The 25,551-nt window shown below is 40.8% G+C and overlaps 1 protein-coding gene and 1 long non-coding RNA gene across 7 annotated transcripts in view; one reads left to right on the top strand and one right to left on the bottom strand.

Annotated features, from left to right (window-relative positions):
* Positions 1-25,551, bottom strand: part of dysc (whirlin protein dyschronic) — a 154,436-nt gene that overhangs the window by 11,532 nt on the left and 117,353 nt on the right. For 4 of the 6 annotated variants that reach the window (XR_011899896.1, XM_019052730.2, XM_019052734.2 and 1 more), the window contains one exon: positions 716-796. The exons of the other annotated variants lie outside the window; for them this stretch is intronic. Coding sequence is in view for 3 of the 4 variants with exons in the window: in XM_019052730.2 (XP_018908275.1) it covers positions 716-796 (81 nt within the window). In the remaining variant the exon portion in view is untranslated. The remainder of the gene's footprint in view (positions 1-715; positions 797-25,551) is intronic. 6 annotated transcript variants of the gene reach the window in all.
* Positions 8,838-25,551, top strand: part of LOC109037878 (uncharacterized) — a 28,966-nt gene continuing 12,252 nt past the window's right edge. Inside the window, exon 1 of the long non-coding RNA XR_002009512.2 lies at positions 8,838-9,878. This is a non-coding gene — a long non-coding RNA (uncharacterized lncRNA). The remainder of the gene's footprint in view (positions 9,879-25,551) is intronic.

Below are 25,551 nucleotides of genomic sequence, written 5' to 3'. Positions count from 1 at the left end.
TTCATTTGAAGAATCTCGTAGCTTAAAATTTCGATGATCGCACCTTGAGTGAGCGTTTTTAGGTCAAAATATTTTCTTCGTAAACTCATTTTTTGGTTTCGAGTATCTTTTCTTGATGATTCTCAAAGGTTTCTCCAATTTTTTTACATTTTATTTTTAAAATAACTATTCAAACCTAAGTTATCGACATAAAATGAGTTTAAATTCAAACTATTCGAGGGAAAAGACAAATTTAAAAATGTACAGGATCATTTGAAACCCATCGTCACGATGTTAACAGTATTTTTTGGTATTTATTAAAGGTTAGATTCTTAAAATGGAAGGTGGATTTTAGGTTGGTTTTTAGATGGGTATTAGCTGTAAAGGTGTTGATTAAAAGCGATAGAGTTCTGTCAAGGGATTTGCATGCCAAAGGATTCATCATCTGCAATGTTGAAACCGTCAAAGCATCGGAGATATAGTATGAGGTGCCTCAAGATTCTTGGTTGATTAAAAATACAAAGTCAATAGACTTGTCTACGGTTCAGAGATCTAAGTAATGGTTCAGTGAAAAAGTTGTTGGGATGTTGCAATACTTGAATGGAAGTATGGATAACTATTGGTATGAAAAGAAGAGAGACATCCGAAAAACGAAGAAGGTGCAATAAATAAAGTTGATGGACTAAAAGAGTGACTATAGGTATCATTCATCTAACATTGAACAAATCTAACTTACTAGAGGATTGCCCCAATACCACGACTTCACTTTCTCAGTCCAGCCCCCCAACTGAGATCGCAGCCCATCCAAATAGCCGCTCTGAAAAATTACTTTCTTAAATTATTGCCTCTCATTTGTTTAATTTTGTTCAAACTTATTCTATTCATTTTTGCACATAACTAAATCAGCGATATAATACATGGACATATTCAATAATCGAAACAATACAAATAATTAGCTCAGAGACTAAGGAGAGAAGAAAACACAAGGCAAAATGGGTACCGCGCCTAAAAATGGAGCAAGAAACGAAATTAAAAATGGTCATGATACACCACTTTCCGGGGGCTCTTGGTTCACAGTGACATTAATTTTAATCGTCTAGATAATCTCCCTATTTTTCAGATTTTTCTGAGAGTGTGTAATCATGGACAGCGGTAGCCACCTCCGGACAAAGTATAAACTCGGCAACAATGAAAGAGGCCTATAGAAGAGAGGTGGTAGCCATAGACACACATAAATCCCTTACTCTGAAATTTGATTCGGTTTCAAGTGGAATTTAGAGCAAACTTAGCACGGAGTATACTTACTTTGCACAAAAGAAAAAAGACAGGAAAAGAAACGCATTTCCAGATTATAATAATTACACAAATGATTATGTATTATCCCTGTGATGAAGGGAATGCGTGAATAAAGATGACGAATTTGCTTGACTTTTAAGTTCAGCTTTAGCGCATCCTCTTAAGTACTTCAAGTATAAGGGCAAGCGTGGATTTACAGAGTATTTGATATCATGCGTTCTGAAAAAAGAGATCTCAAGATTCTTCAATATGAGCTAAAGTTCACATTTTTAATTTGTTAATAAACCTCCTTTCTTACCTGTGTTTACATATCCTACCCTGATTACATGAATGGATAGGACTCAGCATATTGTCGACTCGCCTCTGAAGGCTCGAGGCCATGCGACTGAATTTTTCTTTTTTTTGGGGGGGGGGGGGGGACGGCATGTTGGCTCTTAAGTGGTTAAAACCATATTATCTAACACAGCATTTCCACTCTTTGGTACTTCATCTTTTGTCTTGTGTTTTTTTCTTCCTTCTAATGTCAACTTAATACTAAAATGAAAACTAAATACTCTAAAGTTTCTATCGTTAGATACGAGCGAAGTAGTTCGGATCTCTATTTAAAGTACGAGTAATTCTGCTAAGGTGTAGGACCAAGATAATAGAATTACATCATAAGAGATACAGTCAATCTACATCTAGGTGCTAAGTTCAATTACGACTGTCAAAATGTTAAAGTAAAATACTTTGAAGGACTTAGGCACTATGATGATGAAGTCAACGCTCAAATACTGAATAGAGTGGTTTCTGTAGTTACATCAAAGGCTATAAAAAAATCTATCACCGCGATTCCTTACTATGAGAAATCATAGCTAATAATGCATCGCTATTAGGACTCGGAATAATCGTTACCCTAAAATGAGCATTGTATAAGTTGTAACTTATACTAGAAACGTGGGCTGGGCCTACAGTTAGACATGAATATTGTCAGAGCTACGATATCCTATTCTCTCCATGTGAATCAATGGAAATTATCGGGCAGATTCAAATTGGCGACAAGAATGAACCGCATGAAAATTCGTGCTTTTGCGGCCCGCGGCGGTTCAGGTGTTTGAACATTTGTAGGAATACAGTGCTCTCTTGCTTTAAGGACCACTTACTGAAATGACACACAACTTTCTTATTTTCCGGGTATATCCGAGGAGTGACCGTTCATATTCATAATCGATGATTCAATCCTGATGGTACCGGCTGGAGATTGAGTAATTACCTGGTAGCGCGCACAATAGTCGACGCACAATGGCTCAGCATTTAGTTCGAACACAACTCATGAAATCTACAAGATGTCCCAGCGTTAAGCCACCAGACTGCGGGAGTGCGCTTTATAACCAAAAACACACTTTCTTCCAAGTTTTCTCAAACGCGCCCCTGTCGGAGCTAAGGCCCTCAAAAATTTGGGCAAATTATCGATTCTTTTTTCAATTTTGGCAGCGGTAATGGACCATAAACTCATGAAAAATTATAAAATACTTAGAGCTAATTTTGGCTATGGCCTCAAAACTATGGGCTCTTCAGTAAATGGAGATTTCAAGGGGTCATAGATACTTCAGAGTAAAAAACTTGCCTTCCCCCTAGACCTTTTAAAATCCCCCTGAGACTCGATATTTTTGAGGCAATAGATGAATTTAGCTGTAATAATTATGGGGTCCTGTCATTTTGCATGACTTACAGTCCTTGACGGTTGCAAAAACTATTTAAAATGATGATTTTCCCAAAAATTTGAGGAGAGTCTGTAGCTTCGACTAGACAGGGCTGTAGCCAGGATGGTATGATTGGGGGGGCAGAATTTCAACATGAGGGGGCGAGAAATCTGTAGGTCGCGGGGGGGGGGGGGGGGGCAAAAATTGATTTAAGAACAATGTGTTTTCGGACGCGAGGCATTAGGGAAAACATAGGGTGGGATATCCCCTCCATTTTGGCCTCACTTTGAGAGCTTTTTTTGAGCTTGGGAGATGATTTCAGAGAAAACCAGTGGCACCATCGTGTTTCTCGCGAACTTTTACACAAGAATCAATGGTCAAATCGCAAATCCCCCACACATGCAACATCTCCATTAAGACCTCGGAAATGATTTGATACGTGTAAGGAACAATTACATTTACCAGGACTCACTTAACCCTTAAATACCCAAGCCAGGTCAAATTGATCCGAGGCTTGCTGAAAATATGTGACCCGTGGGATGTATGATGTCGGCAAAAACGAGCTTTAGATACAGGTCCTCTAATACATCGTAAAAAAAGAATAATCAGACATGAACTTAAAAAAATAGGAAAAAATCTAGAGTCACTACAGCCGGAGATAGGAGAGACGCAATTAGGGTCTCGTTTCTTAACTTTTCTACCAAATCTGAGCGACGGCACCTCATCAGCAGCATGAGGCAGAGCGTTGCGAGTTCACGCCTCACGCCATCGCGCCTTCAATTTTGCAGATGCAACGACGACATCAATCAAGCACGAATAGTTGTATTTTTGCGCCGTCTTACCACAGGTCCTTTCTATTGCTCTATTTCCGTGTTGTATTGGTTCTGTTTGTCTTATTATTGTGGTGATGCTTCATGAGCTACGTGAGAAACACAGCAAAATATTTTAGAGACGAGATCGGGCCTTGATTTTGACTCTTTTCCCGAATCTGAACGATACCTCATTGAAAGCATAGAGCGGAGCATTTCGAGTTCAAGTCTCACGTTATCGCGCCTTCAGTTTTGCAGATGCAACATGAACATCCATCAAGCACGGATATTTGAGGAATGTGAAGGTTATGTTTGCTCAGATTATGCTATGATGTGTCCAAATCACTACTCATTTTTAAAAAAAGGGGGAAAAAGTAAAAACATATTTAGGGGTTTTCAAGAGTCGTGAAGGGCATACGTCTAAAAATTAGTATTTTGCCGAGAGTTATTGAATTTTTTTGACGACTATCCCTAGAAATCCCAAGCTGACTATCTCTTCTGGGGGAGTTACACATGGCAGATATGTAGGAGGGGAGTGAGAAAGAGTCGCTTTGACTTGACTTGGATTTTTGCGTATAAAAAAGTCTTGAGCATTTAAGAGTTCACAGAGGCTTATATGTGACTCGAATCGGATCGAATCCGGACCGAATCGGAAATCGATGATAAAAGTCGCTGTGCCGACCTACGTCATCAAAAAAATTCCAAGATGCCCGCAATGCAAAGACCTCCTTTTTTTCTCTATGCCCTGTCGCCTGTCGCCTCATCTTCAAAAACAAGCTATCTGCGATCAGCGTGTGCGCCCTGGCTGTAAGACAACTCCACAAATAACTTGTTGATAAGTTGATAAGTTGATTCACCAACTCTTTTAGGATTGAGGAATAATAACCGAACTTTTGACTAAAGTCCGGGACTATAAATAATGAAGTTAATTAAACCCCGCAATATCACTAGGGGGGGCGAAAAATCTCACTTGGGGGGGCGACGCCCCCTCTCGCCCCCCCCCCTGGCTACAGCCCTGCGACTAGAGGAATTTTTTGCGCAAAAATCATTCATAAAACTAATCTTTTTTTGACTCCTAGAACCCGCTCTTGCACTCCGGTAATTGAACTTTGGGGTTCGGTGTAAATGCTATTTTATAATTTAAGCAAATGACCCTGCCAAGAATGATGATATCATTAATGTATTGATACGAATTGATTATTTTCCTTCAGTGCTCGGCTTCATGTTACTGATATCAAAAGGAAAGCAAGATAGAATTAGGCTGATTATGTATCTAACTTAGTAATCCATGTTTATAAATAAGCGCTGAAGATGGGGTATGTTCCCCCGAGAAGCTTTCACGCACAATTTAAGTAATTTATAAAACATTAACTACGCAATGTCTTGGCTACATCATCTCAATAAAATGATTATGAAGTCTTACAATGATATACTGCTGTCACATATTGAGTTGGTGACAAACATTCTATTTTTTTAAACCAATTCGTTACCGGTATGATATCATTATTCAAAAATTAGAAGATAAAGAGAGAGAGAGGAATTAGAGGATAAAGTTTTCCGAGGGAAATTTGAGGAGGGGGGTTGGAGGAACCTTCGAACTTTTTCATATGTGCTTAATAAGGATTAGGACTTTTATTAGGAGTTTCCTTTAACTGGAGCCCTCAACGACTGCTAGGTGGTACAACTTCACGATCAAAGAGAATTAAGGGATTTTTTTGTGGCTTATCACAGCCACCGTGCGACGGAGTGAAACAAAGCGAGCATGAAACCAGTCGAGCGAATAATAGCTCAGCTTGCACAGGTCCCGCTTTTTTAGGCCACACAAATTGGTATCAATTGTTCTCGCGCGTATGATAACTTCGGTATGCATTGTCATGGCGTAAGTGCTTATCTTGTTGCAAGCAACGGAAAAATTATACACTCTCGCCTCGGAACTCATAAAGCTCAGCCGCTGCGAAACAGTTCCGCGAGTCCAGCAGAACTTTTAAAGGGTTTTTTTTTATTCTTTTTCGAAGGCAATTAAAAATATATTGCTTGCAGACGGTATGCAAACAGAGCTTCATTCACAAAATTATCTCCCAGATACTACCGTAAAATTCAAAACGCACTACATACTCTCGAATTTCTCATGTGAGGTGGTTGGTTTCCAATCAGGTTCAGAAATATTGCAGGCAAGTTTGCGTCAATCTTTAAATTTTGTTGTTTCTTTCGTTGTGATATGTATTCGTAATTATGCGGGGGCTGGGGTACACGAAGTACCCCCAAAAAGACGGAGTTCGGGGATCCCCCTGGCTAATTTTTAAAATTATTCAACCCTGACAAGTATTTGTTTGTGTAAAAGTGAGCACAATCAGGGCGTCTAGTAATCTGAAAAGTCGAGAACTGTACGGGACTTTTTCATGATCGGGAAAAACTTGAATAATATCGTGGATCTGACTTTCACTCATTGTCAGTGGCGTGGCGTGAATTGCGATAGATCGATTGTTATGCCATTTAAACCCAGGGCCGGATTTACCTTCTTGCCGCGCATAGGCCGCCTGTATTTTGCCGCCCCCTTCTCATTCGTTTGGAAACATCAATAAAAACCATCAAAAGAACGTGCCGGAGGGGGAGGGGTGCATAAGACGCGTTTACCTACTCGTGTTGGATACATTTTTTTGCGAAAGCCCTGTCAACACTACTAGCAAAATTTCACAGAACTTGCCTTGAAAGTTAAGTTCCGTAAACCTATCTCTGTATGAACAAGATCCTCCATTTATAAGAAATGAACCAAAAAATTATGAAAAAACAAACATAAATGTGGTTTAATAATTTTAACTTCCGCCGCTACGCGCGCCGCGCCGCGCTGACCGCACTGTGTTTGGCGCAAGGCGTGAAGTATTCCTGCAGTCTTGTAGGCGCTATGCGATTCACGCCAACCGCTCCTGACCGCGTGACTGCACTGTTTTTGGCACAATGGATGAAGTATCCATGCAGTCTTGTAGGCGCTAATATGTGTTACATGCTGACCGCCGCGCCGAGGGCTTGTCCTTTTCATCTCAAGTCCTTGTCATCATTTCTCTCTGCGCTGAGCTCCAGGCAAAATTGCGTGTTAGTTCCTCTCTTAACTCGACTAATTAAAGATGCTGTCTCTTGTATCACCGAAAAACGACAAAATTAGAAATTACTATACTCTCAGGAAAAAGAGATTTTATTTCCTTTTTTTATTGATAATTTTTTTTTTTCTGAATCCGATTTCTTTTATACCTACTTAAAAAAAAAATTGCAAAATTTGCCGCCCTCTTTTGCCGCTATGGGCCGCGGCCCATGTGGCCACCTCCTTAATCCGGCCCTGTTTAAACCTATGTAAAAGGATCGATAAACAGGGTTAATAAAACACCTTAATAATCGATTCTTTACTATAGGTTTAAATGGCATAACAATCGATATATCGCAATTCACGCCACGCCACTGCTCATTGTCTGTTTGCCCTCAGTTTTAAGTGTAAGTAAACGAGCTTGCCATACAGTAGTATCACCCACAGATGTCAAGATTGCACGAAGAGGGATTATAATTCACGAAGCGTAGCGTGAAGCGGTGAGTTTACCTCACTGTCGGAGTGCCTTCAGTTTTCAGTGTAGGCAACACGAGCTCGAAAGTCAGTCACGAGGCCGAATAGTGGTATCACTCTCAAATGTCCCGAGCAAGCAGGGATCATTCACCAAGCGTGACGTGAACCGGCGACTTACTTCGTATTTCCTTACTTTTTTCCGAGATATTTCGCTGCCTGTCACTTTAAAATCACTCTGTGGGAAAAGATACCTACCTTAATTGATGACATTCGTACATAGATAAATAAATACAATTAATAGATTTAATATTTAAATTAATTGAAATCGATTAACGTATTTAATTTTTTGTATAACCAGAGCCGAACTCCTAATTTTCCGTCGTTTGAGCCTAGACCCATCGCGCAAGGGGTCATTTTTACTTATCATGAGTCTCACAGAAATACCTTCAATTCAAAATGATGCCCGATATACGGCTATCTGGGGCTTATTTGTTGTTTTAAAATCTACGCATAGTGTCATGTGAGGTATCATTTTCTACGTAATTTCAATGGTATTGTTCAAATATGAATTGAAAAATACCTGCTTTTCCGGTCAAATTGGGGTGCCATTTAAGATGGCAGTTCAAGTTAAAGGCCAGAAGGTAAACTTGATAATATTCAGTTAATGAGTCAAATCAGGTATCGTCGCATGTTTAATTTCGGTCGTATATTTTAAATGCGAGATAGAAAATTTCCTCTGATCAAACGAGGCCGTAAATCCAAGATAAAGACCACAATCGGAGGCTAGGATTTGATGATGCGTAAGAGAAGAAAATTTTCCAGTGTTCACGTAATAAGGCAAGTGGGATATATGAATCTCTGCGTAATTTTTTTAATTTCACTCATTGCATCAAACTTTTGTTACGCACTGTTTTCAGGGGTGCAATCACAAGCCAATTTCCTCGAGAACGTTCGAGAAACGCTTAAATAAAAAATTCAGAAATATCCGAGGCAAGAGTTCTCCGAAAATCTCGAATGGGAAATATGCATACTTCGCAATAGCGCATATGCCTGGTCCATAATAAAACGTGGTCAGTAATTAGCGGGTTAGAGGGATCTTTATTACTCATGGCTCTATTCCGGATATTCCTCGAAATGGTGAATGAAAAACAGCAGAGAGAGGAGGGCTGGGGGAGGGGGCGTAATAAGCGTACCGCGCCGCCACCGCACAGTGGAGGGCGTCTTCGGGAGAGGTCGGGCAAGGAGTTTTCGACAAATACTGGAAATGGTAATGCTAATGGAGATGTTGCATGTGTAAGGAATTTGCGATTTGACTATCGATTCATACGTAAAAGTTCGTGAGAAACACGATGGTGCCACTTGTTTTCTCTGAAATCAACTCCCAAGCTCAAAAAAAGTTCTCAAGTTGAGGCCAAAATGGAGGGGATATCCCACGCTATCCTGAGAGTCCACCTCTACATCAAGACGAACTCTCCATTCCAAGATACGGAGCAAATACATTGACAGGGCAGCCACTTTATTTGGGGACCCCACAACTGAAAACACGGCAACCCTGCTAATGTATTTGCTCCCTATCTTTGCATGGAGAGTTTGTCTTGATGTAGAGGTGGACTCTCAGGGTAGGATGGGATATCCCCTCCATTTTGGCCTCAACTTGAGAGCTTTTTTTGAGCTTGGAAGATGATTTCAGAGAAAACCACTAGCACTATCGTGTTTCTCGCGAACTTTTACATAAGAATCAACAGTCAAATCGCAAATTCCTCACACATGCAACATCTCCATTGTGTCAAAATATAAATTTTAAGGGATGCTCATGCGAGGAAATTTAACGAGGAAGTTAATGAAAACACTTTGAAATCCCTGCATTTTATACTTCCGATGAAAAAAGCGTTTTAAGTTTCCATGACATGTCCGACTTCTCCCGTTAGCTCGGTTCATTGTGCGCCGCGCAGACACAACGAGCGTGGATAAATTAAACCAACTCCGAAGATTGAAAAAAAAACCGGTCTTGGAGCAAGGTGGGCGTCACATGTGACAACACCGCGTCAGCAGCAGGCAGGTACGGAGATCCCACCACGGATGAGTCAGTCCATCGCGAGAACAGCGAGATGGGGGCGATCTTTAGATTGTGACGTCACGTGGGCACAGGAGAGGAAAAAAGTAGAGGATTTTTCCCCTTTACCTAGTGACGTCAGTTTGGCACGGTGCTGTTCCCTCATCGCTGGTTTCGGCGTGGATCGTGGACCTCGTGTTAGTATCGGATGCATGCATCACGCTCAGCTCCATTCAGACAGGTAAATGATACGTTGGCGCTTGTGTGGTGCTGGCGCTTCTGGCTCTCCTGTCTAGTCGCGACGACGTGTTCGTGTTTGTAAACAATAGTTGGTTCCGATTATCCTTCGCCGATACTATCGCTTGTCGTCTTGTCCAGTGTCGTGAGCTTCTAACGGTTGGATTTTTGTGACTTCTTCGGCGATCAGGAGCCCTCGCACTTTCCTCAGGATTTACGTGCATTGTGTTCAACGGTGCACCTTATCGGAGAGAACCGGAAGAAGTTTCGAGGTAAGGAACTTGCGATTAGTGTAAGCATTCTAAACGATCCCAGGATTTCATGACTTGGCGCGCATGCTGGAAAAAATCAAGGTTTCGAAAAAGCAAAAGTCGCGTTTTGGGAGCTGTTCTAACTATCTTCTTTTTTCGAACATTTCAACATTTCTAATTGTGACTCAGGACGCTGCGTCGGACGATTTTGATTTTTTGTGTTCAGTTTAAGTGGCGTGTAAGCGCGGGGTCGATACCTGACGTGCAAAAAGTTGCTTTTTCTCTCGAAGCTAGGATTTCTTGACCGATACCGCGGGATGAGACTTCGATGTGTAAGATTACTTATGAAAAAAAAAAAACAAAAACATTTTAGGGTACGTAACGCAATAATTTTGTTTCGTCGTAATTATTCTGTTAACTTTCTAATTTTAAAACCACCGCAATAAAAGTATATTTGCTAAATATGAATCATGGTTCTAATTCAACTTATAACGGTACAGCTAAACGAAGTTTGGGTGTTTTTTTTTTTTTTTTTTTTTTTTTTAAACAAATGAAAAGTCTTAATATTAAAAGTTATACATGAGCTGTAGATCAACTACAAGCTACGCCACAGTTTTTAGGAATTTATTCAATTTGCTGTAATATTCATAGATTCGTTGCTGTTAGACGTATTTTAGTGACTTAGGTATGGATCGGACACGTGTTTCACCCTCGAATTAGTGATGATTACAATTCATACGTGAATTAATGATTTCTTTCTTTTAAAATAAGAGGGAGAAAATCGATGTGTGAAAAATAAGTGAACAACAGCTTGAGATTAATCGACTTTTTTTTGAAGTTATGAAATCGTAAAACATAAATGGTTACAACGCTTCCCTCTTTTTATCGCCCTCAACACACACGGAGAATTTTATTTAGTTAGCAGGTTGGGGCAGAAGGATGTTATATTTGATGAAAACTAAATCTGAATTTTGAATATTAATCGGTCTCATGTTTTTAATTTTGATTTACGAGAACATCGAGTAGAGAAAGAAGGGAAATAAATTTCCGTTTCTACAACGTACGTATTTCTTACCGATTATTTTATGCTTTCGATACCTATTATCGACTGAAGTGTTTCATTGATTGGAAATCTATATTTAGGTACTTATATCCATAAAAATGAAAAACAAGTTGATAATTATTAAAATACAAGTTGGTAAATGCGCTCCTGGGAAGGCTCTGAAACTATGTCCTAACAACTTGCCATCGAAAATTACGGAAATACCATTTCTATATATTATCCAAGCGCATTTTATTTGTGTAGGAATGACTCATCCGTTTTGAGCAAATTACTCGATTATATCCGCATGGGACTATTCTCTAACCAGTGTTTATGACTCATTGATATTGACATGCCTCTTTTGACTCGATCTGCTTAAAAACAGGTTCAGTCTAGTGACTCACAGTTAATTTTTTTTTTTTTTTTTTTTTTTTTTTTTTTTTTTTTTTTTTTTTTTTTTTTTTTTTTTAAATGGTCAAATATAGCCCATATTATTATAAACGGACTGAAAATGATCACACTGCAATCGTGTCACGTACTTCAAGCTGTGCTTTGGGAATCAGAATGTTTTGTCCCAATCGTCAAAACTCTTCAAAACAGTATACAAAATCCGCTAAAATAATGTAAGAATCAGGCCGTAAGCGGCAATCAATTTGTCGAACGTTGCGTTCAGAGAACAGAAAAATTGAAATGGATACCACTAATTCCAGCTCTAAAGGACTCTCGTTGCTTATTCTGTTTAATGAGGGCAAATTAAAAGATCAAAACTTTTATCAACCAAATTGAATCTATTAGGGTGAATAGGTAACGAATGGAAGTACCACTATTCGAGCTTTTAGGGATGCATTTGGCCTAATCTTTCAAATGAAGGCGACTCGGTCGAAGTCCCTTCTGCATAGCTTGAGATCATTGAGATTAAGAAGTGATAACTTGATACTGGACATGAAATCGTATCCAGCTGTGACTTTAATAAAAATGTATTCTGCAGGACCTAATGTATTTATGTTTTCCTTATACTTTCGCCCATCGGTTGCTACTTGGGAGTGGCTAGGGTACCAATAGCTAGTGCCGGTCTGGCTCGAAAATTCTTGGGGTGTTGATTCGTTTTCGGGGCCAGTCATCTCAGGCGGGACTTCCCTAACCAACCAGTGGCGTGGCGTAAATTGCGATCTATCGATTGTTATGCCATTTAAACCTATAGAAAAGGATCGATAAACAGGGTTATATAACGCCTTAATAATCGATTCTGTACCATGGGGTTAAATGGCATAACAATCAATATATCGCAATTCACGCCACGCCACTGTAACCAACCAAAATTCCTCCTTTATGTTACACTGAAAAAAGGGGGTATAAAGACACACCGTCCGTTCCAGGCTCAGAGGCCAAAACCTACGATGTGCTGGAGCCGTAGCTTCGATGTGCTACGCCCGGAAGTTTCGGCCACTGAGCCCGGCAGTCTCGGCCTCTGAGCCCGGAACGCGGACGGTATGTAATTATAGCCCGTAAGTACGACTTCCATGGCCGTTATTTCAGTGCAGTTTTTGAAGTGTTAGGGGCTCATACATGAGTCCTGCAAGGGCCCCCTGAGTCACCTGTCAGAACTTCTGAGGTGCTGAACTGCTGAAGCACCTTAGCACCCCTGGCCGGACCGCCACTGTCAACAATGGGAGCGAGGTGCGATCCTACCTATTCGTACCTGGTTTTGACGGGTTTAGAGTTTTTTATCCGAAAGATTTGACCAATTAGATCGAGAGAAATACGAACCAAAAGAAATTAACCGGAAGTTTGTGCTATTCTATGCTCTACCTCCAGTGGCGTAACGGACTTCCGCTGGGCCCCCCCGCAAAATTTTTTCTAGCCCCCCCCCCCAATGTCGATAAAATTTCAAAATTATCCTCTCCTCCCGCCCCTCTCCCTCCTTCGCTCCTTCCCGTTTTTCCTCTTATGGCCGGGGCCCGCAGCACGAAAATTTATGCAAAAATCAGCCTTAACCACCAAAAATATCAAAATGGCAGCAGCTTACATATATATCTTTTTACCTTTAGGTATGGTATGTGCAGGATTTAGCCTATTTTTCCGTTATGTCCTTAGGTTGAATTTGACTCATCCCTCACCGTCCCGGATCCCGTACCCGATTAAATGGGGCCACTAAAGGATCAATGATCTAAAGTGGGGCGGAGGCCCGGCCGAGGCCCAAGAATCAAAGGGCCTTGGGGCCATTAGATTCTTGGGCCTCCCCCCTCCCAAAGCCCGAGAAGTGACAAAAAAAAGAGAAAATTATCTAGTAATCACTGAGTAGACATTGGAAAGCAGGGACCCTCCAGCAAACAAAAAGTTAGGAACAGTCCGAAAGAAGTATGAAAAACCCCGAGCTAACAATAAAAATCAGGGAAGAAGCCCCATCTTTGTAAGTAGTGGCCAAAAGTTTGAAACCAAAGTTGAGCATCCAAAAGAGACAGAGAGAAAAAAAAATCCCGGTGGCCGAGGGAGGGCCCCCTAGGCGCCTGGGCCCCCCTGCATAGCAGGGTCTGCGGGGGCGCCCGTTACGCCACTGTCTACCTCTTATCTTATTAAGTAGTATTTTCGTTTGAATTTAGCCTCATTCTTTGAACAATATCGAGACGGAACATTGAGCTTTCACTAACTCGAAATCCTCGAGCGCCCTTTCAAGAGCATCAGCGTCATTTTCCTGACGAGTCACTTGGGATACGAGAATACTGCCGTGCTAAGGAAGAACGCCGTATGAATATTCGATAGTTGCCAAATTTCCTTCAGTAAAATGTCTATTTTTGAGGAAAGTTACGAATATTTTTTCTTGAAATTTTCAGGAACTTTAGGTGAATTAGCGAACAATATTATCTGAAATATCGGAAGAAAAATATTCCTAAGTTTACCAGAAAATTCGTGTTTTATAAATGGACATTTGGCAACGCCTGAAGGTTCATACGGCGTTTTTCCTTAGCACGGCAGAATAGTGGGTTGGTGACTACGCCCGGCTTTCCCCCCGAGTCTCGGACTTGACAACGGCGCGGTGCGGTGCGGTGGGTAGACACGTTTTGGGTGCCGCGAGCCGCGAGGAGGTTGCGGTTGAGGTTATAATCACGGTTCATCGCTCATCACGACCGCGACCGAGTGTGGAAGTGCGAACTTATTATAGCGTCGTTAGCCCTCCTTGTTTCACCCAGACATGGAAAGTAGGTGAGCAATCGAGGATCAAGCTTTGAGCAGTCAGCAGAGGCTTCCTCTTGTAATGTTCCTGCCCCGCCCCGCCTCTCCCGCCGCGCCACAATGGCTCTCAGTCCGACTAACACTAAAGTTCAAGTTCTCCTCCATTTTCCGTTCTATCCGCCGCATAAAAGTGGGCATTCACACATTTGAAATTTTAACACTGTATGGAGCGTCCTCTTTCTTTAAGATGTACAGTAGATCCCCGGTATCCGCGAGTTCGGCATATTCGCGATTGGCTTTTCGCGGCTTGACCTCGGTATCTGCAAACTCGTGACTCGCCTATTCGCAATTCGGTTGACAGACAAGCAGTCAGGTCATATGGAAAGGGTGTTAACTGTTAACTTCTCAATGTAAGCTGATGGCTATTTTCCTCACTTACCAGGAGAGACAAAAAGACCTGCGCAGAAATCTAGCACAACTAATGCTGGCAACATTATTCACCAAAAACTAGGTTAAAATTGACTCTATCCATTGAATCCGTCCCTGATCCTCCTATTTCCCGTAAAAACAATGCCCCAATATCCGCGAATTCGGTATCCGCAACGTTTTCGCGGAACGCACCCCTCGCGGATACCGGGGAGCTACTGCATCAAGAGTGCTATCAAGAATGATTCAGTGGTTAATTTTGCTCGACGAAGTTCCCTCATGTGCGGGGGGTTTTGCGATTTAAGTACCGTTTCGTGCGTGAAATTCCGCGAGAAACACGCTACTAGTTTTCTCTGAGACGAACTAAAACTGAAAAGGCTCTTTAAGTTGATTCCGCAAAGGAGGGAATATTCCACGCTTCCCTGAGAGTTCACCTCTGCTTATATCAAGTCCAACTCTTTATGCAAAGATAGGCAGCAAGCATATTAACAGGGTTGCCGTGGTATTAGATTTGGAGTCCCCCAAAAAAGTGACCACCCTGTCCATGTATTTTCTCCCTATCTGTGCATGGAGAGTTTGACTTAAATTAGAGGTGGACTCTGAGGATAACGTAGGAGGATATCTCCTTCGTTACGGGCTCAAATTTGAGTTATTTTTTTGTTTTGTTTTGGAGTTAGTTTCAGAGAAAACCAGTGGCACTATCATGTTTTCCGCAACATTTCACATAGGAATCGGTACTTAAAAGTGCAGTACAATACTTTCAAAGAGCGTCATTTTGTTGAAGTCAAACGCACCAGAAATGGATCACGTTAAACATGAAAGGAACTACGCCACATCTGCAGCCATTGCCAAATTTAAAATGGCAAGTTAATTTTTTTTCAGGAAAACGGTTGTGCGGATCTTCGTGCAAATTTCAGTGGAAATTCTCCATAGTGTGAAGGAAATTTCTTCAAAATTTCAAAGAAATCCGCACAAACGATCCCTCGTAAAAAATTGAATAGCCCAGTTAAATTTGGAAATAGCTGATGTGGCTTGGTTCCTTTCTGTTTAACTCGGTCCCTTTCTGTTAAACTCGGTCCCTTTCTGTTAAACTCGGTCCAAATGAAGCAGCAGTTTCTGTCCCTTGGTTGTTTGGCTCGTCTTCACATTTATCGATTTTGAAGGAGGATCTGATTCCTATTCGGTGAGGACGAGAGAACTAAATCAGGTCTGCTCGAATACCAGTGTGAGGAATATGAGGTTATGAGACGCTGGAAGTTCCTTATGTGCTAATGACACAGATTATGTGCACGTCAGAAGCTGTCAACCAGCTCATAAAGTAACGGTTAATGATGTGCGTGCATTGGGATCTCATTCGCACTCGTAAGTTATATGTGTGTGAACGAGTTTAGTTTGATGTATGTTGCGGCGGATCCAGTTGTCGTAATAGGGCAAAATAAGGACTCCGGATATATGACCGCTGCGCGGGTAATCTAAGAGAACCGACTTGAAGATGAAACCAACCGCGTCATAAACTTCCCGCGCGTTCGTGGTGTCACAGTTCCCGCTGGTTTTTTCCGACTGAAAATTTAAAGTAGGAAGTATTGACACGAAGGGGCTGTGCTGCCGTGTCACCGAAGTGTACCTTTTGCAAAAATGGTCCTAGAATACTGCCTGCTAAGGAAAAACGCCGTATGAACCTTCAGGCGTTGCCACATTTTCTTCGATAAAACACGAATTCCCCAGTAAACTTATGGATATTTTTCTTCCAATTTTTCAGGGAATAATCTTTGTACTTTGATCTGAAGTTTTTGAAAATTTCAAGGAAAAATATTCATAATTTTCCTCATTAATAAACAGTTTATTAAAGGAAATTTGGCAACTCTCTAATGTTCATACGGCGTTCTTCCTTAGCACGACTGAATAGACCTTTTATTTTAAGAAAATGGACCTAGTCGACGTCAAATTCGTTTTTCTCACCTCCAGATACCAATTTTTAGGCAAATTCATCAGCACAAAACCGAGGTTCCAATTTTCGGCAATTTTGAAATTTAACCGGCCGCCATTTTCAAAAACTTTTTTTTTTTTAAATAAAAAAACCCTAACGTCACATTAATTTTTCTCGCGCCGAAATACCCTCAGATGCCGAGTTTCAGACAAATCGATAGACAAAAATTGAGGTGCCGATTTCCGGCCATTATGACCGTTGGCCGGCCACCATTTTGAAATGGCTGGAGATGATTACTTCGGGTCTGTGCGGAAATTCGTCTTTTTTAAGTTCTTTCGAACATGTATCATAAAGAGGGTTTTTTTACGAGGAAAAAAAATGGGGTCCATTACTCCGCCAAAAAGACCTCCTGATTATTTTTGGGAGCCAAAAAGTAACTCTCTTTGAACGTCTTTCAAGTATCAAATCTATAACTCAATGTGGTAAAAAGAGGGGAGAGCTTTTTAGGGCATCCTGTTGTGAGTTTTAAAAAAATTATCTACTCCTAGATTTTTTGTGGGAATAGTGCTACCTTTACTTGGAAGCAAAAAAAGTCACGGATAGTTCCTTATGATTTTTTGAAATCACAACGGAGTAAGTGTAGATTTTTATAAGTCCTAATATCGCGTAAAAATTTTGAGAGTCTCGCTGATCTATATTCTTCATATTCAGGAGTAGGTCCTGAGCGAGACTCCTATAACCTCAAGAAAAAACGCATTAGGTAAATTTTAACTTCATCCTGCGTCGTGTTTGTTACGAATTACACGCCTCCTCTTTAGATTGCGTTGGATAATTTTCGTTGGCAGAGTTCTTGTGATGAAGATTGATTTTAGCTCGGCTTCAGCTACGCAAAATTTGTAAAAATAGAAACAGAATCAAGTCTCGGCATCTTAATTGAAGCGTGAGCGTGATTTTTATGACCTTTTAGAATTCGTCGATCAACCGATTGAGGCCCATTAAAGCAAAGCCTGAGTGATGAGCCTGAATGCGTGTTTTAAGGCCTTGATGTTTGACAAATTCTTCGAACAGGGACCTTGTATGAAGCAGCGTCGATTTTCGTTTTCGGCACTACAACCGCGGAAGGAAATACGCCTCCACGCGTACTTACAATAAGACCTGAATATAATCTACCAAATAGTCAAGGACTTAAATGTAAATGCTGCTAATTCGCTCGTCATTATGTATTCCTATCACGATGCGTTGAACAAATACGTCACTGAATGTCATTTCTGATTCGGGTACCATTTATTGGTATAGATCGTTCAGTTCACTTTTAGTATGAAAACGTTTAAAGTGCTTGTGAGACCATCTTCAATTTTTGGTAGCTCATCCGATAGTGAAAAAAAAACGGGAGGGGAAGGGTTACATAGAATGATGAAGCTGGCTAATGAACAGAGATAGATGAAACAATTGAAACACTGTCTCTCCAAAGAAGCGTCAGGAATTTATTCATCGTCGTTTATATATACTTGCTGGCTTCTAATATGGTTGGATTGGTGTATATTTTGACCTGATTCATTATAATATCCCACTACAGTAATAAAAAGCGTATAAAACTGCCAGTTACGAAGCATGCATGATCGATTATCGATATTTCACCATTTGAAGTTATGGTAAAACATCGACTGTGAAGGTGTTCGTTGCGAACACCCTGTTTATAGATTCTTTTCCATAGGTTTAAATGGCAGATCAATAGATCGCAAAGCACGCCACGCCACTACTGTTCAAAGATGGATTAATTATTTGTATCAAATTTTAAAGATGGAAGAACAGTATCTTCAACTTGCGGGAATCTTCACCGGCGTTCTTAAATTGTTATCGAACTCATCAGAAAACGAAAGAGTCGAGCTTCCGTAACGATCTATTCAGATGCCGGTCACGTGTTCATTAGAAATGCGGAAAATGGAACTTTTTAACGGCCTCGTTTTCGAGCGGGCGGGAGGGGGGGGAGGTCGGACATCGGCGTCCGAAACTTTCGCTCTCGTGCCATGATCAAAGTGCGTTACAGAAGTTACGGAGCTTGGCACACGAAGCGTAGCGCAGTCGGGAGAGGGGTAGGGGGGCGGGGGCGTGCTTGCGAAGTGCAAAATCGTCAACCGGGGGGGGGGGGGGGGGTTACGCTGCCGTTCTAGGGAAAAACGCCGTATGTACATACAAATGCTGCCGAATTTCCCGCCAAAATATACTTAGTTTGTGGCAAAAATTATGAATATTTGTTTTTAGAATTTGCGGGTAGTTTAGATTGAGCTATGGGCAAGTTTATATGGGAAATTTGAAGATGAATTTTTTCGAGTTTCTCCGGAAATTAGTGTTTTTATCGGTGGAGATTTGGCAACATCCGGAGGCTCGTGCGGCGTTTTTCCCGAGTACGACAGTATGTGCGCGTTGCATGGACCAGTGACGAGCGTAAGTGCCGCGTAGCCTGGACTCGCCGCTCATCCGGTCGAGGTGAAAGTGTGAGAGATCTTGCGGGTCTGCCCACACCGCATTACCCTGTGCTTATTACAAAACCCATGCTCGGGAACCGCGTGAAGCATGTGAAGTGCTCGGCTTCCATTGGCTTTATCTGTTTGTTAATTTTCAAAATTACCGCGGCTCGCGATTCCGCCGCGGCTGGCTTCCGGCTCACGACCCCAAGCACCGCGCTCGTAGCTTGGAAATGAGTCGCAGGGATCGTGGTTTGCTCTTTGGATCTTTTTAGATCAACGAAAATGATTGAATCTTTCTGAAAAAGTTTCTGCGTTTCAGGAGAAAAACAAGGGAGAATTAAGGGGAAAAAAAGGTTAAAACGCAACAACAAAAAACCCGAGACGTTTCGACTCAATCCTGAGTAATTTTCAGTCGAAAAATGACTCAGTTTTGAGGCTCAGATTTTCTGTTATTGCATTTTAGCCTCGTTTTCCAAGGAATCGTGGTTTGCTCTTGGGATCTTTTTAGATCAACGAAAATGATTAAATCTTTCCGAACAAGTTCCTGCGTTTCAGGAGAATAACAAGGGGGAAATGGGAAACAAGGCTAAAATGCAATAATAGAAAATCTGAGCTTGAGTGCCTTTATAGGGAGAGTAAGGACATGTCGAAATATTTATCTCTTAGGGCCCGAAAGGGTAGGTAACCTTTGAAAACGAAAAATGTCACTACCAATCTCCAAACTCCAATATCAGACCAAAATGGAAAAGAATGTTTATACATGAACATTCTCCTGCAAAAATTACTAAATGTATGTAAAAACTAAGTTGACTTAGTGCTTCATCAACGACACTTGCTTACAATGGAGCCCTAGACAAGGTACGAATTTCAGCATTCGGATACATGTTTCTTGACTAACATTTCACGTAGAACACGACGCGCACAACAAAAATTACCGAAATCAACTCCTTACTAAGATATTTAATGATTCTTGATGCGTGCATTCAAACCACTCGCTCATGAAAACTCAATGCTCTGCGAGATTCACATCGCGCGCTAAACGTTATCATGACAGTCTCTATGCGATATAAAAATCTGGCAACCTCAATCTTGACGCTTTGGCTCAGCTACAGCAAATTGCTTATAATTTGAACAACACATGGTGGGAAATGAACATTGCTCGGTTGAGAGGCTTGCTGAAACCGTTGTAGTGCGCGATTTGACTCACGTAGAGCTTTGAGTTTCTCGTGAGCGGGCAGTTCAAATTCTCTGTAACCAATGTGAAATAAAAACGTTAATATCTTCGTTAGGAGTTGGTTTCAGTAATTATAGTCGTGCGAATCGTGTTCTACGTAAAATTTTGGTTAAGAAATAAGTATCAGATCGCTTAAATTCGTACCTTGTCTAGTGGTCCATTGTAATAATAAATCACTCTGGATAATTTGAATTCATAGATCGCCTGCCCTTTTGGGCCCTAAGAGCTTTAAACCTCAAAAATTTCCGACAAGTTCATACTCGCCCTATATAGGTACTCTAATCTGAGCCTCAAAACTGAGTCATTTTTCGACTGAAAATTACTCAGTATTGAGTCGGAACGTCTCGGGTTTTTTATTGTTGCATTTTAACCTTTTGTTTCCCTTATTCTCCCCTTGTTTTTCTCCCGTCACCATTGTATCGGGCTGCTCCGTGATTTTTTTTTTATCTATTCCTGCATTTCAAGATCATGCCTCTAAAAAGCGCCCCATGCAAATGAAACTATTCAGTGATGCATAGTGCATATTATTATCTGCAGTCAATGGCGATTCTCTGGCGATGCTGTTTCTCCGCCATTTAAATATACGTACAAGAATCGGTTCTTGGTGAGCAGCTTGCCTCACGTAGGTGAGGCAATCTGGCATTGAAATGGAGTGAAAACAGAGGTGCCAACTTGCAGAATTGTCATTGTATGCGGCGGAATGTGAATGCAATGATTTTTCAACCCTGCTGATGAGGTTAATTTAAAGGAGGAGCACGCGTTTTTGATCTGTCACGATGAATGTAGATCGATAAAAAATTTGTGAAGCTATCTTATTTCCAAGCAAGGTTTAATTTCACTGAGTTATGTCACATTGCTCATCCGTCGTCATCAAGCAAAATTTATAAAACATTGTCTAATGTCACTTTTCTCAACGGATTCGCGGTTACAACCTTCCGTTTTCATTCGTACCGCGGTGGTGCAAAAGATATTTGCTTCGATATCCCATAGATTGCCGTGCATTACAAAATGTGAAAAAAGCGAATCCAAAAAATTAAAAGAGAACACAGAAAAAGAAAATCATATACGCATGACTAATCGTGAAATTGGAAGTAAGAACATTTAAAGCAGGGCATTTGACTGACTTGAGAGGAGATTTGAGGTTATTCAACAAATATTTTACAAATTTTCGCGAAGATCAAGTGCTTTTAATTTTAGTAATTATTTTAAACAAAATTTTAATCAACACTTTATTCACGGCACATGCGTTGCGAAATTGAAAGTTAATAGGGCGTACTCACTGGCTGGTAGAAGTCACTATGAAGTAAACTGAAGAGGGGAAATACGTTAAGTTACAGTCTAATTTTTTAAAAATAGGAAGTACTCGTGGCCATCTTACACCACTGGTTGATTCTTACACGACTCGTTTCGACACTAATTGTCTAACACATAATATAGCTTCCTTAGAGTACTTAGTACGGAAAATAGAATTATTCCTGCGCTTTGATATCAATTTAAGTTTTCCTTTCACAGATGGCACTCCTAATTTTGTCGATTCTCAACGTTATAGTTAGCTGAGCGAGTTGAGCAGAACTTCTTATATACCACTGGTTGATTACTACACGACGCGTTTCGACTGTAATAGTCTAACACAAAATATAGCTTCCTGAGAGGGCTTTGTGCAAAAAATAGAATTATTCCTGGGCTATGAGATCACTTTAAGTTTTCCTTTCACAGATGGCACTCCTAATTTAGACGGCCAATTTTGACGACTCTCAACGTTAGAGTTACCGGAGCGAGTTGAGCAGGACTTATGAGCGGCTCATCCAACTCTGTTCGTTGCTCCTGAAGCGAGTTTTATCGACCGAAGTTTGGAATTCGGCAGCGTGAATTTTTATGAAACTTGGAGAATTGCGTGCAGCGCAGACATTGGGGTCGAGTCGGGTCGTCCGACAGCGGGCGAAACTACCCTTCGCTCCGTCCCGACTTGACGTGATTCGGCGAAACTCCGACGACGATAAACGATTTACAATTTTCTACACGTAGCGACATGACACAATCGATGGGACCGGATCGCCGGCCGAGGTAATGGGGGATAATTAAATGGATTTATTGGCTACGTCATCCTTGTAATATTCGACGCATCGATTTTCGATGGTTCATGTGCTGGTTACACGTTCAAATTTCCATCAATTTCCGATCGAATGGTGACTGGTGCGCACCATCTACCATCAAATTTCTGCGGCCTGCAAAAATTTGATGGTATATGATGGAGCTGTAAGGCTCATCCTTCATCTAATTTCCACACAACCGTGCTTATTTCGTACTTATTTCAATCAACACGCTGTTTTAATTAATTTTACTCATCAATATAGATAACTCTCGACCGCCATCTTGGTCATCATTTTGATCGGAATTTGACGGAAATTTGAGCGTGCGTAACCAGGCGATTAAGTTGAAACGGTAGCATATAACCTCAAGTCCAAATTTTGTATAGTTTATTGTGTTATTCATCACAATGCCACTGTGTTAGGAAAAAATGCCGTATGGGCCTTTAAACGTCGACAGATTTTCATCAATAAAAACCAGATTTACCGGGAAAATGTTGAATATTTTTCTTCGAAATTTTCAGACGATTTTGTTCGCAATTCGATCGAAATAATCTAAAAATTTCAAGGGAAAATATGAGCATCTTTCCATCAAAAATACATATTTTAATCAGGAAAATTTGGCAACTCTCGAATGTTCATACGGGGTTTTTCCTCAGCACGGCAGAATCGGTCTGTTGCACGCACGAGACATGTCGGTGGCTCGGTGCGAACGATCGTCGCAGCCATCGAACGAGAATATCGATTTCACGAGTCAAGTTGGGTAGGTTTCCTCTTTTACGTTCTTGAACAGGAAGAATATATCGATTGCAAATATTGAATCAGTTGCGTGGAACATTTTTTATCGATCCATTGATGAGTTATCACACGCACTTTTTTCAAACGGTGCGTTTAAGTCTTTGAATGACGCGTATTTCCTTTAAGTATTTTCAGTTGATGGTCAATAAAATATTTGGGTTGCATCAAAATTAGCACTATCGAGAAAAAAGACCTGACTGCACATTTCTGTTTCTATTTTGTCTGCATGAGCGCAAAATAGTCGACAAAATAGCTCATGTTATTCCATTTTGGCATTTGATCTCATACACTGGAAAAAACACATCGGATCTAGAGTCCAGACTCTTGAAAACATTGACAAGAAAAAATACTCTTGATTCAATCAGATTTAAGCTTAAATCAAAAGGAAATCCGCTCAAATTAAGAGGCTGGGTTCTTGATTTAAGCTTAAATCCGATTGAATCAAGAGTATTTTTTCTTGTCGATGTTTTCAAGAGTCTCGATTATAGATCCAATGTGTTTTTTTCTCCAGTGTAATTACTGGACACCTCATTTTTACGATAGTCAGAATATACTTTTTGATCGAGATTCGATAAGTTATTGCGCGAGAGGAGAAAATTTTGATCGCTGTATATTGACCCAAGAATAAGCGGTCATTGATAGCATTTTTTTCTGCCAACGGTGACGAAAGAACGGCAACATGACCGCTCGATGCATCCGTCCGTAGGTCAAAGGTAGGGCGAGGCCTCGGCAAAAGTCACCGTTTGAAAAATGGAGATGGTGAAAAACACCGCCCAGGGAGATTTCTTGTCGTTTATGATTACTCTCCTCGCGTGGTTGTCATGTTGTGGATTGTACGTAGAGTAACAGTCAAACTACTAAAAACCACAAAAAGTTCATTTATTGTGGTTATTCACTGCGCGTCCATTTCTTTAACGCAATCACCGAGAGAGACACGGGAGAGACGTGACACGTTCTTACACGTGAGAGACGTTACACGGGAGAGACGTGACACGTTGTTACACGTGAGATACGTGACACGTTGTTACACGTGAGAGACATGTCACATTGTTACACGCGAGAGAGTAAAAATCACTAGAGGATCTAGCTTGGCATTTCGACTTTTTTTCGTTTACAAAAATAGAAACATTTCTGCATATAAATCCACGTTTTTGGTTTTACTTTTTTTGAAATTCGGATTTCTTTTAAACCGTTAAAGTCGGCTAAAATAGTGAGCAATTGGGGAAGTTTGTCCTAAAGCCTGGAAAGAAAAAAAAAAAGAAAGAAAAAAAAAAAAAAAAACTGGTTCTTTTCTCCTTTGATGACGAATGAGTCAGTTGAAATGTGCATCAATAGATTCAGACCCGACTTTTCTCGGGAAGCTTGTACTTATGACGAGAGGATAAAAGTGATCTGACGCGTAAAATTTATTTTTGTATTATCGTTTAGAAAATGGCAAATCACGCTCTATTTCTCAGTTGAAACCATGTCCTACGCCATGAAACACCATCCGCTTTTACCTCTATGTTCAAGCAAAAACAGTCCCCACGCGGCAAAATATAGTCTTATCGTCCGGTACGATTGACTTGCGTATGCGCACGTTCTTACCAGCGGCATGGCGTGCTTTGTGATAAATCGATTGATATGCCATTTGAATCTATGGAAAAGGATCAATTATCAAGGTGTTCGCAACGAACATCCTAATAATCGATTCTTTACAACAGCTTCAAATGGAGAAATATCGATAATCGATCATTCATTCACGCCACGCCACTGGTTCTTACAGGAGCACGAAGAGTGAAAGCTCTCGTGCTGGTTATAGGCTACGATAGCTTGCGTAAGAAACTTACATCAGCTATATTTTTCCAATAAATCTTTTCATTTCAATCATTCTTTTCTCGGATGTTTGCTGATTACTTCCCCATCTGCAAGATCCCTCTCTGCTGAAAACATCGCAATTAAAATGCAACGTGTTCCAGATTTGGGTTTTTATCTCTTTATCTCTATGGTCCTCACATATTGGTGTGACGGACACAAGTCCGTCATACCAATATGTGTTTAACACATTTCTTTCCAGGGACGGCTGTTATACATGACTCAATTCAGGTAACTCATGATGGGTAGCATGAAACCTAAAGAGCTTTCGTGGGCATAGACCAGTGGCGATTTTTGAGAGTTGGCAGAATTGCTTTTCCTTTCGGTACTAAAATGCACGTAAAACAATCGATTATCGGTGACGCAGCTTACCTCACTTAAAATCGATATTTTCAATGGATTTTAATGGAGGAACAATAGTATTGCGTACTTGCAAAATCGCGACTGACACAGACAAAAGCAGTAATATTCGCAGAGACTTTAACGCGTGGATAAGAAGTTCACCTGCTATTGATCGTAGTTTCAGTCTAGGAATTGATCAATTTGGTCTTCCGATCTTGACCACCATCATGCTTTAGGGATCCAAAATTGACCTTTATTATATTTTACTGTCGGTCTATGACTTTAAATTCCCTAAGAAATCTCAGAACTCCAATATTTGAAAATTACTAAATACCTCCAAAAAGA

Source organism: Bemisia tabaci, chromosome 5 (genome assembly GCF_918797505.1).
Source record: "Bemisia tabaci chromosome 5, PGI_BMITA_v3".
Taxonomy (NCBI): domain Eukaryota; kingdom Metazoa; phylum Arthropoda; class Insecta; order Hemiptera; family Aleyrodidae; genus Bemisia; species Bemisia tabaci.
The sequence above is the reverse complement of the archived record's forward strand: the minus strand, read 5'-3'. Positions and strand labels throughout refer to the sequence as shown.